Genomic DNA, 17,283 nt, shown 5'->3' on the forward strand with positions numbered 1-17,283 from the left:
AGACTCAACATAAAGTCTCTTCTATAGCAATGTTAAAACAAATCGGAGACGAAAGGTGCACAATAAGTACCCATAGGAATTACTATGACCTGTTTAAATAGGATATTATCAAATCTGACATAAATGTCGTATAAAAGAAAAGACTACAAGATCTTCAGGTCCACATATTGTAAAATGTTTTACGATACCATTTGTAAAGAAAAACCTTTAGTTGACTGTTTCCGTGCTGGCACAAGGATTGATCCATCGATCTCCAGGTTAACCAGTCTAGATGGCTTTGTTTGTTTTAATGTCTTCATCAAAGATCAAAATATGATGTAAACATTCTATAAACTTCTTTATTTACAGTGATATAAATGCCGGTGTGAGCAGGACCTACAAATATCTTATCTTATAGGAAAGTTTTGATGGCGATATTATATGGACACTTGTTTTGTTATAGTTATTTGTAAACGATTGCTTTAACAAGAAAGGCTCCTTACGCTAACATAGCTCCAAGACATAAACTGTATCTCACAAGTTTGAACATCATATGGGAAATATCTCATGTCTATATCGCAGGACGTTTCAAACATCTGAAATATTGTATAAAAGTTCATAATAACATGTTGCAGTTAAATGTTTCAGAAATTAGCATAATAACATCATATGTATATGTGTATATCATTGTAATTATATGATTACATGATTTTGCTTGTTTTAAATATTAGTATATTTGTCCCAAAAGTCCATGACAAATTTCATTGGCCGCCAGTGAAATATAATTCTTACATATTATCTATGAATGTATCATTTAACATTCCCTTTATTCATTAATAGAATATTTCTCCAATTACTTTTAAATGCTCATGAATAAAGACATCTATATTCTCGGCCCACGTCAATTTGTTCTGTATTTTATCATGAGTATGTTTGAATTAATTATATATGTTGCACTTGTATTTCAAATATTATGTTTTACGTCTGAAACAATCATGTTGCTTTCTAATGTTTTGTTAGGACATCAAGATTGCACCTGTTTACAAACAGAATAGTTCAGCAACATATCGAAAGCACTTATTTACAAATAAGAGAAGTAAGAAATCTGCGATAAAGAAAAGAAGAGTAGGAAGACCAATCTCTATCGCCAATTTCTCATGGTAAAGGTTATGTTCAGTTGATTCTAGTTCATGACTATTTTACAAAATTTATTTTATTAAGATTCTAATCTGTTTTGTCACAGAATATTGGGACTGCCCACGTTTAACAATTAAACTATAATTGCTATAATTATTAATGCATATCAGTTCGCAATAGGGCTTGAAAGGAATCTAACGTATTCCACAACAGTTGATTTTTTTCTCCAGTTTTTGACACTTGCGTGTCACATTGAAGGTTCCATGATAACCGCGGTATGGTCACATCTTCCGTGAACGGCGGGAACACAGTGTTAACGCAGCATTAATTTACAATTCACATAGAGAAACTTTATGATACTTTGCTAAAGTGTTATCGCAAACAAAATTCTTACCATTATTACATTCACTCCACCCTATTTCAACTAACCGGCTGGTATGTTGAACAGCATTAAAATGACAGGTCTAGTGTTTATTGTAATAATGAAATAACAAACAGATTTATCTTTGCTTCGTTTAATACATGTAATAGTGTTTTGACAGTTATATGAAAATGTTTCCATCTTTTATTAGTTTACCCAGCGTTACTGATATACACGGTGCTTTTCAGCTACTATTACCTGTCACCTGTCCTGTTGTTTTGTTGCTGTTGTTGTTGGTGTATGCGTGCGTGTGTGCGTGCGTGCGTCTGTTTTATATATATTTTTTATTTGTGGTTGCTTTTCGACAATATAAAGTTCATAACAAATGCACATTTATCGCTTTATGATTGTATCAAAAAGGGATTTTCAGTTCGCTTCTAAACAAAACGTGCGTTATAATATGTTTTAAAACAAAACTCCTTTAAGTCATTTTATCACAGAATTTTGGTTCTAACTATTTAAAAATCAAGAAATCTTCAGGTTAAGCAAATCATTCTCAGAAACAAGTCAACATAAAAGTGAGTAAATTTGATAAATCCTGTTGAATTGGCATTGTGGCGGATATTGTTTTAAATACATGATTGGGTACTATATGTTTATGATATCATTATAATTAGTTTATAAATAAGAGGATTTTATTTAAACGTCTACATACCTCTAGAGGGAACCACTTTATAGTGCCATCATTAAAGTTTTCAACCATTAAAGTTTCATGTCCTAAACTTTCATAGGATCTTACTGAATTAGCCAGAATTATGTCTGGCTTCCATACATCGTTCTGAAATAAACAGGAACATGTTGTGGTTAGTTCAAATACATACGGCTTTGCCCTGTGGCTAGGTTTAAATAATATTTACAACTACTGATATAAAACCATACAACCTATCAAAAACTTTTTAACTTTGTCTAAATAGATATTATGTGGATTGTTCTAATATGAAATGCATCTAGAACTTAAATTATATTTTACTCTCAAAAATAATGCAAACACTACGGGATCATTAAGTTAGTTTTAAACTGATACCACTAGAGGGTTAATGCGTTAACATGTAAAAATCACGAGGACGCATTTAAACCAAAACTCGCAGTGCGAGTGATTTAATAAGGCCGGGATCTTCTGCTTATGTTCAAGCACGAACAAAGGTGCATTAGCGCTGTTCACATCGTAGAGGTGATTCGGCGTTTCGTTATTTGTACTTCGTATAAAGAAACCATTGCTTTTGTCGTGCTTTCCGCGTGCTAGTGCGATGTCATTTAAAATATATATTTAAAAAAGAACTTTGGATGAAGCTGTTTTTTACATTTCGCACTGAGTTACGTGTCGTAGAATGTAATTAAACGTGCAACAACGACAGGTAGTCACGAGAGCCTAGATAAGTTAAAGCATGTTTTGATCCATATATAAACTATGCTCACTCACTTATGCTGCAACTGAAGATTGCTAAATTGTTTCTCACGTATACGACTGTGACATAGATTCAATATTAAGAATCGTCTTAATTTTGGCATAGGTGGCAAGAAATGTGCTCTGTTTATGGAAGTAAATAGATTATTTCTTTTCTATAGTGATTCGTTGCTTTAAAAGATGCAAATGTGGGATAAATTAGTTCCAACATAAGATTCACCACATGAATGTCGACCAAGTAACGTATTAAAAAAACAAGAGCGATCTGAGCTAGTTATAGAGAGAGGTGTGAAAAGAGGACATCAAATAAAGTGTTCATTGGAATGTATCAAAATAGTAGTAAAATAAGGGCAATGCTTAATGAATATATGTAACTAGAAATAAGAAAAATACCTGAGGCCAGTATGTTATATATAAATAGTCGTATTCTGTTCTATTCCATTTTAAGAATGTATCGTTCCATTCTATGACCATGTAAGATGATGTTTTCAATGTTTCTGTTACTTCATCTAAATCAATTATCGTTTTAAGAACAAACGACATTAATACACCTGAAACATAAAAAAGTCTCAGAAGATGAAGTGAAAACAAATATATTTCAGCCAATGTAGTACTAAACTTTAGTCCAATAACTTTAGAACACAAAATCACAAAATTATTTAAAAACAATCAATCAAAAACAACAACAACAACAACAATAACAACATAGACTCTTTAATGTCATATTATGAACTTAACACGAATTCAAAAGTCTTGGGCTAAGTCTGTTATGATTTCTGTTACAATCTTTAGGTTCAATGAAGTAGGATTAATCAGGGCGTTTGGTGATATAAATTTTATTTTTAGCTAAAGTAGCAAAAAAAGATTAACAGATACATTTATACAAAATTGGTATGCAACTTTAAGAGATTCATCAAGAGCAAGAAGTTATGTATTATTTGTGATTTTGGTTTTAAGTTTTAAGTCATATCTGTCAATGGTTAATATTGAAAAATTTAGGAAATTCTTTATCACGTTTCAGGAACTTCTTCGCATAGATTAAAAGTAGAAACTGGTAGATGGCATAAACCTGAAGCAATTCCTTATAATGAAAGAAAAATGTAAAATTTGCTTAAAACTAGAAGATGAATTTCATGTATTATTAGAATGTCCACAATACAATGTTTTGAGAAAACAGCTCATAGATAAATATTATTGGAAAAAACAAATATACCAAAATTTATTGAATTGTTAACAACTCAAAATGAAAATGTTATAAGAAAATTATCAATGTTTATCTTTAAAATGTTTGAATTAAGAACAAATGTTGAATATTCGTAAATTATAGTACCTAGGAAGGTAAATGTAATGTTACTTAATTGATATCATTATGCAAAACCTGTGCTTCATTTAAACCTTGCTGTAATATGTTATTCTGTTCATATTAAAGCAAACTTATGACTCAAATATACAGTAAATGTTAAATATATGTTATATATGTTTAATGACCTTGATATTATGTTTCTGTATGTATGTATGTTTGTATATATGCTGTGTGCTCATGGGTATAATACCCACATGTATTTGGAATAAAATCTTGAAATCTTATGATCAATCAGGCGGAAAGAATTGACGTTGAAATTAGTGACGTAGGTTTATGTGATAACTAATCCAGATATAACATTTTTTTTCAATGTGTTGTGAGTATTAAAACAGAGCCGGGCCAAGTTAACCGCAGAAGAAATTTTATACATCAAAGAAATATCGCAACTTCAAGTTTAAAGCTGCACGCCTCCAAATGAGCAAAAATATTTCAAGAAAATGAAAATTTAGAAAAATGTACTAATATTTCAAGAAAGGTAAAAACAATCAAGATCAATGTTAAAGTTTACATGTTATTTGCGATTTAAGACTGATTTTGCAGTATTTTATCACCATATTTCTACTGCGTTACTAACGCAGTAAGGGCTTTTTTGCACATTTTGACCTCTTTTTTGGTTATTTTTATGGATTGTAAGTGCCAATTGCAATATGTAAATAACTTTATTTGTTCACCTTACAATATTTTACTGTCAAATACATTATCAAAATTTTCATGAAATTTAACATGAATCTGGAGGCGTGCTGCTTTAACTGTTACTATAGAAGTGTGAAAATTCTACGTTCTATTAACACATATGATTTTAAAAGTAATTTCTAGTTTTGTTATCAAATAGCAAAGTATGGACATCGTAAAGAGGTGATGATGTATTTCCCGTAAGAAGCTTAGAATTTTAGACAATTATTACATATAAATTTGTAGAAATGGATGATTAATGGGCTGATAATGTTCTTGGGGTTTTATCACATGTACTTAACCTTCTTGCAGCAGAAGCACGATATCACCATAGATGTAACGTTAATTTTAGAACAGGAAAGCAATTACCAAAAATGTAGAATGATGTAAATGCCTTGAGGTAAAATTATGTTGGTAGACAAGAAGATCCCGACATGAGACAGAAGCATTTAATAATCTCATTGATTATATAAATGCATGTGATAAAAATCCAGTACCACTTAAACATCTTGTATTTCAAATGCATGCAATGTTTGGTGCAAATGCAAACTCAAGTAAATATTCAAGGAAAAAGATTATTGAACTCTTTTGGAGCTTTTTAATGATTTTTTCAAAGGATGGTAAAGGATATATATTTAGTTTGAGAGAAACCACAAGTTCCATTATACATGATTTCATGAAAAAAGATCTCTGAGTGAAGAAGAGAAGTATTGTAAAAACAGATGCCAAATTCATTCGTGCCGGCATTGACTTATTTGATGCACCAAATGGGATATATCTATCTTTTTCATCTACAGGTTCTGGTGTAGAAAATCTGAATTATATTCCAGAGAGTCTTTAAAATCTGCTAAGCGATCTATGATGACGTTAAACTTGGATCAACTGGTCAAGTCATCATCCAAGCATGTTGACCAAGAGGCGTTATAGCACTATTGCAACTCGACCTTGCAGTATAAATACTAGTACATCAGCACTTTGGGTCAAAATATCTTATAGATGTATTAAAGTCTCTTGGATTTTGTGTATCAAATTGGGAAACGCAAAAGTATTGATCAAGCTGCGGCTGCTGTTCATGAATACGAAATGTGAGCCTCGAGGAGCTACAGAGTCTAGCTAAAGTAACTATAAAGTATTTTGTTCAACCGTCATCGACACAATTCCTGTTTATTTTAAAAACATTTCTAATTCATTATCAGAAGAAAGAGACAATTTTGAACAATTTGTAAAACCTCTTTGGCCAATCAACAACTTATGCCCATCCTGGTCCGGCTTCATGAAATTTTATGACAAAACTCATGTTAACCACCCTGGCAAATCCAGTATATCGTTTCTTCCCATGATAAACATGAGTCCAACTGATCCATCTTGTATATTCCGTCAACCGTGATATATATATATATGGCAAATTTAATGTGACACCAGTTTTAACTTTTGATCAGCCTTTCTTCATGAAAGCAACAAATATCATCAATCTTCAAGATTCGGATAGTTATTTGAAGAAAATAGTTTTAAGGTTTGGTGCCTTTCACACAGAAATAAGCTTTTTGAGCGCATTTGGTCACATCATGGGTGGTTCCGGATTGAACGATCTCTTAGAAACAGTGTACTCACCAAATGCAGTTGCAAGAGCAGTAAGGGGACATTTTTCGGTAAACACAAACAGTATTGTTGGAAAAAATAATTGAAGTTGATATTGTATCCAACTTTGTAACAGAAAATGCTGCGGATATACGCTCTGAAAATCAATGTATAGTAATAGTAATAGTTTGAAAGATGGCATTTTGAACAATGACATAAACCTCAATTTACTCTATTTTAAACTTGAAGCAATATAGAACAACCGCATTATGGATCCAATATATAAAATTATTTCAATTCTACAGCAGTTTATACGAGCTGGTGGAAATGGAAGTTGGACTTGAAATCTTACAGCGCTAAGGAAAATGCTCTTCTGGACATTCATTTTGCTTGAAATCTGCCTATATATATTTGCAGAACATGCTTGCTTTAGAAACAAGAGGGCCATGATGGCCCAAAGTCGCTCAAAAAAAAAGTCAAGCTAATGAATGACCCCCGGGGCGGGGCCAATTTTGACCCCAGGGCTTTTATTTGAACAAACTTGGTAGACACCCATGAGAACATGTTTCATGCAAAATATCTTAAAAGAAGATTTTTTAAGTTTTTACTATATGCATATAGGGAAAATCAATGACCCCCTGGGGCGGGGCCAATTTTGACCCTAGGGCCTTGATTTGAACAAACTTGGTAGGCACTCATTAGAAGATGTTTCGTGCCAAATATCTAAGCTCTAGCTCTTACGGTTTTTTTAGAAGAAGATTTTTTAAGTTTTTCTTATTGGTTGCCATGGCAACCAGAGTTTTTAATGGAATTTAAATTTTTGAACAACTTTGAAAGGGGTCCACCTAAGGATCATTTCTGTAAAGTTTGGTTGCAATTGGCCATGTAGTTTAGGAGGAGATGTTGTTTGAAAAGTTTGACGCCATTTTTTGAAGGACGCACGACGCACGACGGACGCAGAGTGATGACAAAAGCTCACCTTTGAGCACTTCGTGCTCAGGTGAGCTAAAAACACACCTTGATTTGTACAGGCAATTTCTGGACAAAAACCATGAAGTAAGACGAAGTGACAGATATTGATCTGGAATTTCAACAGAACTTGCAATTGAACAGGTACTAATGAGGTCCCTGTGAAAACATGAGGACTGACAAGAGATAGAGGAATGACAGAAGAACAGCGTGCACTTTGGTAACTTTCAATACCAGCAACTACTGAAATAAATGTTGTTATGCAGCAATACACAGGGAAGAACTACACAAAGAGTGAACAGCATAAGTCTGAGCCAAATTTTTCAGTTAAGAAATGAATGCACATATTTTAATAAAATGCGTATACAGTATATAATGCGTATATACATTTGCAGTACAAATTTAACATATTCTTGGGAATTGAAAATTGTTTTAGAAGAACAATTACATATACATATATAAAGATCACTTACTTGTGGTTACATCCTTAATTACAACACACAGGATCTTTAACATAATAGTAGGTTAAATAATATATATTGTTTTGAAAATATTGTGCAGAATGCACACAAATTATACTATTACTGAGAATAAGTGCACTTAATTACTTAATTACATTACTTTTTATGCTATTTGATTTATACTCTTCAATATATCGTTTTTGAATCATTGAAAAGAAATTATGCCAGCAGAGAAATGAATTATTATTTAATTTCTTTAAAAAAAACACGATGCAATCACATTAAATCTATTAATTTTGCATGCCATAATTGTTTTTATTGGTATATCATAGAAGGTTAAAGAATGTAAAATGTGTTGAAAGTATTAATTACTATGAATAGGTGCAACAAATGGCATTGCTTTTTATGCGTTTTGTTTTATTGAACACCAAACCTTTAATTTTACATACAGAATAACAGATTGTATATGTCTCTTGAATTTAAAAAACAAAAAAAATATTGTTTTAGAAGTGGGTGTGGTAATTCCTTCAACAGTTTCTTGTAATCAAAGAAAACAAATTATGCTTGCGAAAAAGGAATTATAATTATCGTTTTAATCATAATGTCTATCAAAAATCGCGTAGTTACATTTATATGTATTTTTACAAATTCTTCCAGCCAATGTTTCTAAACTGTTTTGTTTTAATTTGATAGTAGGTTTAAGAATTCACTGTGTTGAAAATAATTCGTTTTACATGCTCAATACTACTTTTTAAATGTTTCTTAAAGCTTAAAAAAGTAACAACTTACCTTTTTACAATAGTGGGTGGGGTATCTCATATATATATTTATTTCTTTAAATGGTAGAAAAAAGGAAAATAAATAAAACTTGCTTAAAATAAATCATAATGAACAGAATATTTATGAAAATATCATTTTTGTATAAAATAATCCAGTTCAAAAGCATTGTTTTCATATCAATGAGATATACTGTGATAAAAATAACAATGAATTGCGCTTTTAACATTGTCCTACTGAACCCAAGTTTTACCAATTTTGCCAAGGTAAAATGATTGCAACTTTTTACTAATAATTAACAACATATTGAAATAAATAAATAACAATGTGAAAACTAAACTTTTGCAATTTGATATAGGTTGACCCATTTTTTCTGGCTCCACTGACTGGACTATGAACATGAACAGATAAAATAGAAAAATAAGAATCCCTAAAAAAAGCCCCGGTTTGATTGAGCCTGTTCATGGACGGTACGGTACTGTCAAGTACAAACTACCGTCCACGTTAAGCAGAATTCTACATTTAACATGAACTGGTACAATTTTGAATTCTGAAACATCCGCAGAGAAAAAATGGGCGAAAATAAATAGAATATAATTTTGAAAGGGGATCAGAGGTTATGGAGCCTGCATATCACAGATAAGACGTCAAAAAACAAATTTAAAAAGCAGGCTACATATCTTAGGGTGATTAAACATTATTCAAGTGAGGAATACTGGAACCAACCAACAAGAAAATAGCCAAAAAAAAAGAACTAAATTACCACAAGCACAACAATAATGTCGTGCTGAACGATCTTTAAGGATCGGAAATATAACATCTCTGATTGAAACTCTTGTTATTTTTTTATATCCATAGCACATAATAAGGATAAATGGGAAGAAATCAATTTAAACTGTTTTCATAATAATCAGAGGAAAGATAAGACGCAATTATCAGGCACTTACCAAACTTTTCAGACCGATTAGTATATGGCTGTATCTTAGAGTTGTAACCCTGATTCACGAATAGATCTGTGTATAGACGATGTCGTTCCGTAGCGTTGCTGGTTGGTGTTGATACAAACACACACAAACATCTTGTGGTATATGCTAGCACCAGTAGCAATACATTTAAGTCCATTTTTTGTAGTATCTGTTATAGACCTTTTTTCTGCAAAATTACATTACATTTTACTTTAATTAAATGGTATTTATCAATAAAGTCAAGTGCTTTTCTATAAAATTTGCTTTGTTTTAGTTGGAAGAGAGTATCCATTGACAACTAACTAGTAGTATGTTCTTATGCTTTACTAAATTATCCAACATTTCACATGCTCTGACAGACGTTAACCTTAGCATAGAGGTAACCAACAAAATTGAAATGAACCATATGAATATATCAACTTTGAGCCCAAACAAAATGAATGTTTCTTTCAAAAGTGCATGCCAAAAAAGTTAACTTTCTTTTCAAATGTAAATAATTTATAATGATAGTCAATATATACCGTTCGAATTGTTATGTTCATTTTTTTTTTCATCCTTGTTTTATCTCTTTTAAGTCACACCATCACTGTAAAGATCATATGGCGACTTTCCAGCTCTACTGTCGAGGAATACCTCTGTTACCCCTCTGTACATTACTTTAGGCACAAAAGGACATCCGAGTAGAACCAAAGATGTTTCGTAAGCTTGTTTGATAGCTTCCTCACTTGAAAAAAATCCAATGTCCCTTGCGGAACTCGAACCTTAAGCGGTAAGAGGCAAGTGTTTTCAAATCAACAGCCTTAACCATTTGGTCATGGAGGCACCGTGTTTTTCGTGCCGCTTGAAGTATTTAATTAGATGAAAGATCAGTAATGTATGACTATAAATTGAGACACAAATGGTTCAAATGTGAAATCACTTGTATTGTAATAGGAAACAATTAACATCATCAAGATTAGATTTTCAAAAGTTACTGATCAAATGTGTCGGAACAGTCAAGTAAGCTTGTCCGAATTGCAAGCTATATTTGACTTCTTATAAAAACTGTTTTATTATAAAACATTTTTCGCGAAATAAGCTGTATGAGTTATTGAAAATACATGTACAAGCGTTCAATATAAAAATTAAAAGAAAACAAAAATGCAAGCAGTATAATTTATAAATCTGACACTACAATATGTCTGTTCATAGATTGTTGTTGTATGAACAATAAACTATTATGTTTTTGTCGGACTGCTTTCACCATTACAGTCTAGTAAAGTGGGGTAGTATATATGGAATACCACACCACATAGTACTTCTGACCTCATAGCTTTATAGTGACCCCCAGGTAGTCCTTAACATAGAACGAACCTCAGCCGAATGTTTGCAGGCTGACCAGTTGGTTACGACAATTCTATGAGTACCTCAATGGTATGTACTTTTTCTTTAATTGCAATCAACAATAATATATCGTCAATTTCGTCCTCCATCTCTTCATTATCATCATCATAATCATCATCAATAGTATCAGCATCATCATTACTATCGTCATATTTTATTCGTTTTCGTCATCAGTATACATATCATCATTATTATTATGTTCTTTATAATGATGATCATCATCATCAACATTATTCAACCCTGGCCTAAGTTCTACTTATTATAAATTTTGGGAGAAGTTTTAATCATTTTATCGTCAATTTCGCCCTCCACCTCTTCATTATCATCATCAATAATATCAGTATGATTATTATCATTACTAACGTCGATTTTATTCGTTATCGTCGTCACTATAATTTTGATTATTACAATTGTCTTTATCATGATCATGATCATCATTATCATTAATCAACCCTGGCCTAAGCTCTACTTATTAAAAATTTTAGAAAAAGTTTTAATGAGAGCCCTTAAAAAGAATAAAATGATAGACAACACTTATGTTACACAATTCATGAATTCTTGTAAGAAAAAATCCAAGTAATTATGATTTTGTATAGTGCAGAAATAAAGAGATTAAGGCTTGGCTAAAACACTATCTTTAAAAAATCAGAAATGAACATTAATAAACTAAACTAAGCAGTTATAACATTGCCTCTTTTTGGCAAAAGGGTAGACATTTAATGATTGATATAGGTAATAAATCAAACAACATTTCGCATAAAAATACAAAGTGCCAGTGTGAAACATTTAAGATTTTTTCGAGTACAGTGTTAATGGATTTTATAATGGATATTATATTTTGCAGGCCTGGCCATGTTGAACCGCTGAAAACTAAGCTGTCAATACATTAGTGGCATAAATACACTATTATCGTCGTCAACATTGATAAAATCTAATATTCAGTCTGATAACATTAATAATTTCTTATATTGAATTAATTCAACCATGGTGGCGCAAACTTTAACATTTCATTTTTCATTCAGAGATGACAGTCGCGAACATTCTTTCTTCAATGCAGTTTTTGCATATACGATTTATCGAATGTATCGTGTTTCATTTATTTATCGTTCCGAATATTAACAATTCATAAAAATACGTAATGTAGGTCAGACGTGAAATTTAATCAGTTGTGAAATATACCATTAAGTTTATTACCATCAGGAAAAAAACTCGTTTAAAATGTTTGATAGTGTTTATCTGGAGGAATTTATGCAAAATGATAATTAAGTACAGTGTAGATACACATCTCCGAAATATGACAACATAAGAAAATTGAAGGTATAATAAGATATAACCTGTCTGTTCAACAACAACAAAGAAATGTTTTAATAAAATGAAGCTTATACAAACGTACCCCAGAAGTAATCGACAAAATCTAAAAAATGTATTTAGTATTTATAGATATTAGGTATTTACGTAAAAACCCGAACAATAAGTCTTCATGGTGAACCCTTTATGGAATCGAAAAGGAAAAGCAAGTTCAACTTATGTAGAACGGTTCTCTATTTACCAAGTACCTTTTCGCCTTAGTCAATTAATCTTTTGATATTTTTAAAAAATATAAATGAATGTACTATCGATCCATTAAAATACAGCGTACCGCTGTTTTCGAAATTTCTTTCTACATTTTATGACAATAAATTTACGCTGCTTTCTTCGCGAGATTGATATCTAACACGCTCTACACTACCCTATAGGGCTCCTCTCGAATAGAGGACCAAACTGGAGCACTTTCCTCTGTATTGAAACTTTGACTTCAAAGTGCGCTATACAAGTATACGAGTACATGCAATTTTTTTTTCAACAGACAAACTAACGCACTTTCGGTCACACAAATTAAAACAATAAAATGATGAATTTCTCTATTTCTAGCTATATTAAAGAAAGGTAACATTTCTATATTAATTGATTTAAAGATCTTTCTCTGTTGAATGTTGTAGAAAAGACTTTCATAGAAAAGAATTCAGCAGGTAGCGGGTGCTATGCGGGTGCCATCCTGCCACCACTAGAAAAAAAACACTACTTTAAGACGGATACCAAAATTAGTGCCAAATTTTAAAAGTCCATCAAGATTATAATTGTAGTGTATATTTAAATAAAATGCACGTCCATTTATCGCAAGAATTATTTTTATACACGTATAAAGGAATTTTAGGAAAATACGAAATTCATCTCTATTCTGATTTAGCGATCATTTCAAAGTGTCAACGTTTTCGTTGTACAGGAAATAGATGCATTTTGTAAAACCATACAAAAATCCCAAAATAACTTGTAAGATTTCATTGATTCAGGGTATAAAATGTCTCGTGCTGTAAATATATGTTTACATTAAATTCAACTTGTGTCATTTCTTTCAATGTCGTTGACTTCAAACCACTTGCCTGTCATCGCTGTAGGTTCGATCCGCGCCATTCATCGAATTCTTTCAAGCAAGGATTGAAATCGATTTACAGCTGTAACCCTCACACAAAGTTACTACTATGAACATTACTTTTAACATACTTATTACAAGTCATTTCAACAGAAAATGAAGTGTTTGAAAATAAGATGCAATGAGGTGATATTTAATGCATTTTATTACATTCCCATCATGTTTCATTTTGGGTTTCAATATGCCACCAAAACTTATCGAGTAAATGTCTCATAGAACACGCTCTTCGAAACATTTGTTATTTTTAGGAAAACATTTAAAATTTATATAGTCACAATGTTTGTGATATTTAAAATGGTACATTGTATAATTCATAAAACATTTTTCAACAATGTCTTACATTTATTAAGCAACAAAAACATTTAGTTTTAATAACTGCAAAATCAGAATTTAAACGACACAAAATATAATTATTTGATTGCACAGTGATGTCGACCGCCATCTTTAACTCCACCTTAAATATTTCATATTGCAAATTAAAAGAAAAGTCAGTACTCAGTATTTAAGCACTCAGTATTTAAGCAGAACTCAGTTAACACCTTTAGAAATTTGGAACCCAACTTGGATTGAAATGAAACTGTTTTTTTTTTTCCTTTCAAAATTTAATGATTGCCAACATTGTACATGTATACGTTTTCATTAGCAATGACATGTGGTCCAAATATTTAGGAAAAACGAAAATTTTGAAATGGGCTTGTAATGTTTAAACATTTGCAAAAATGGCATTACGTATATGTATATCTTGTAAACATTTTCACTTTTTGTCTTTAAAGAAGACCTTTATCTTGTAAATTATGATTGACAAAAACAGTTTAGTTTTAAAAATGACATTGTGATTGTGTTTATTTCCATGCCAGATAACCCTATAACGTAACTCTAGTCTTTGTAAAAAATGCTAATATTTCCTATTAGGGGCCTTTTAACTTTGTCTCACCTTACTAAGAATATATAAGAATAAATAAATAATAAAAGCATATAAGTTTACCTTAAAAGTAAATCCTTAACATCCGCTTAAGTTGTCCAACATCAATGCCTTTAAAGATTTGGTTCAATGCGTATTACCCGTTGAAGTTATTAACTTTACATACCCATCAAAGCTAATGGCACGCATGTTGTCAATATGCGTGACGAGAACTACTCTTCTCTTTACACCTGAACATAACTTGCATATTATAGACGTAATTTGCAATACGATAAATTTGGCTATCATGGTTTATCGTAAATATAAAATATAAAGAATTAATAAGAAACGATAGATAAAGCCTTTAAAAATGAATAAATTATTTCGTGATCGTACACTGAACAGATATAAAAGTTATTACCATTTTAATGTAATATGTTTATATATTGTTGGTAGCTATTTACAATTCAAAGTGTAATATCAATGATGACCTCCTTTGTAGCGTGAAATCACCAGGGAAAGTAACAATATTAATAGATAAATAAATAAAGAATGTATAACTATAAAAGATGTTTAAGCTCCAAGCAATTAAATTAATTCACTTTGATCAATCATTAATTATATTGGCTTGCAATCTGCTAGAACTTTGACAACTCTTTGACTAATGAGGAACTTGAAACTTTTGAACATTTTCATCGATCAACTAACGCATTCTGACCAACAATTGATATTGTATTCTATATCAAGTTTGACCAACTAGTTAGCTTGAACTTGCACTTCCTTTTGTAAGGTCTTAGGGTGGCATTAGTGCATGATAATAATAATAATAATAATAATAATAATAACAACAACAATAATAATAATAATAATAATAATAATGATAATAATGATAAGAAGAAGAAGAAGGAGAGAAAGAAAAAGAAGAATATATGAGTGTAATGTTAGCTCTTCTGAATTAAGTTTACAGACAATTCATTTCTCAAGGAGATACAAAACAAACTGCGTTTGAAACTTGATTGATGCTATTAAAATATTGATGCTATTAAAATATTGGTGCTATTAAAATATTAACTAACCTATATATGTACAGACACCGTTCACGTTTTTGTTAACGCATTTGCATGTCTGATAGTCCAGCTAGCATATATTGTTATCATATTTGGCGGAATAAAAGTGTAAAACATTTAGAAAACAGAGACTGTGTATGTCTTTTGAACAGCATGCTTTCAGATCAAAATGGTAACAGCATGTTTCACACAGATAGTATCATTTACTATGCCTGTGACACGACTTTATTATCCTATAAAATAATATTGCACACTTTGATACATTATCAAACAAATGTTTTGCAGTCTTTCCATCCAGGTCAAGGTCACTTCTAAAATAAAAAAAAGCTTCCAGACAATGTGCTGAAACAAAAATACATGTAGATAAATATCATCAAGTCGATACAGGAAAATATGGATATGTTACAAATTTCCTATTCATGCAATTTTCACGCTTGCGTTATATCGATAAAAAAGCAATTAAAAATTTTAAAATGACAAAAAATATAATAATGTTCAAAAAATATAATAATGTTAACGAAGATAACATCTGTCTTTGTTACTGTGCATATAGCTGTAAACGAATATACCTCTCCGAAGAGCTTTATTTGTTGACACCTTACTATAATTGTATCGAATTTAGGTCCTCAACAAAGGGGAGCTGTAAACGTCAAGACGCCCAATTTTGATGGATAAAGCTCTTCAAGTTTATGTTTGTAATTGTTATTATCATCATCGTAATTATCATCATCTATATCATCATCATAATCACCATCGTCGTCGTCATCCTCCTCCTCATCATCATCATCATCATCAACATCATCACTACCATCATCAACATCATAAATACCACATCAAAATAATCATAATCAGTACAATATTATAGATATCATCAACATCATACTTTTCATTATCTGTACATCATTATAAATATCATCATCATCATTATCACAGTCATCAAAATCAACCAACAACAACAACAACGCATCTCCATCATTCTCATTACAAGTACAAAAACATCATCATTATTATAATTACAAGTACATGGTCATCTTGATCATCATCTTCATTTTCTGGACATCATAATCATAATTGTCAGGATATCAGCTTTCGGTTAATCTTCATCATTATCACCAGTATATCATCATCATTATCATAATGAACAGAATATATTTAAAATCATCATAACATCACAATCATCACTACCATTATCGGTACCACCATCATTATAATAAGCATCAGTACATCATCATCATCATCAGTACATCATCATCAATACGTCACCATCAGTACATCAGTATCGGAATGTTGACATATGTATTCATAATAAAATGACCTCATATTTGGGCAAGTCAAGTTGAAAATATGCACTTGATGCATATCGATGTGAAACTGAATTAAAACGAATTTTGATCCCCTTTTACATTAAAAATGCGGTGAAGGCGACATCGGACTTGTTATGAAGCGATGACAAGTAAATGCAAAATATGACAATAATTGTAATAGAATAAGATATAAATGACACCTTGATATGAAATACTCTAAAAATCAATGGTCCAAGTTGTCAAATTTATAAATGACAAATGCATTCTGTTCACAATGTACGATCGTAATCAGCTGCAACGTAAAAGTATTTGAAATTTAAGGCAGCAAAATAACTTAAAATGGGGTTTGCACTTGACAGTACCGTCCATGAACAGGCTCAATCAAACCGAGCCTGCAACATTTTCAATTTTGCTGCGTTGGGCTTTCTTGA

At 31.2% G+C, this 17,283-nt stretch overlaps 1 protein-coding gene across 1 annotated transcript; it reads right to left on the reverse strand.

Moving 5' to 3' along the window:
• On the reverse strand, nt 1–14,759 carry LOC132734880 (acetylcholine receptor subunit alpha-type acr-16-like). The gene is made up of 5 exons (XM_060721746.1): nt 14,566–14,759; nt 9,710–9,914; nt 3,336–3,493; nt 2,193–2,315; nt 1–575 (listed from the first exon to the last, which is right to left on the reverse strand). The coding sequence occupies exons 2-5, from the start codon at nt 9,882–9,884 to the stop codon at nt 462–464; spliced, it is 570 nt and encodes a 189-aa protein (XP_060577729.1). The 5' UTR covers nt 9,885–9,914; nt 14,566–14,759; the 3' UTR covers nt 1–461.
• Nucleotides 14,760–17,283: the final 2,524 nt, after the last annotated feature.

Source organism: Ruditapes philippinarum, unplaced genomic scaffold (genome assembly GCF_026571515.1).
Source record: "Ruditapes philippinarum isolate M1 unplaced genomic scaffold, ASM2657151v2 ctg3025_1_1_1_1, whole genome shotgun sequence".
Taxonomy (NCBI): domain Eukaryota; kingdom Metazoa; phylum Mollusca; class Bivalvia; order Venerida; family Veneridae; genus Ruditapes; species Ruditapes philippinarum.

Bases quoted from the DNA above. Each gene is read 5' to 3' on its own strand.
- LOC132734880 (XM_060721746.1), bottom strand. From the start codon at position 9,884: ATGGACTTAAATGTATTGCTACTGGTGCTAGCATATACCACAAGATGT. The intron at 3,494-9,709 runs GTAAGTGCCTGA...TTTATGTTTCAG, and splicing joins TAATCGGTCTGAAAAGTTTG to GTGTATTAATGTCGTTTGTT. The intron at 576-2,192 runs GTATGTAGACGT...ACAATATTTCAG, and splicing joins TAAAGTGGTTCCCTCTAGAG to ATGTTTGAAACGTCCTGCGA.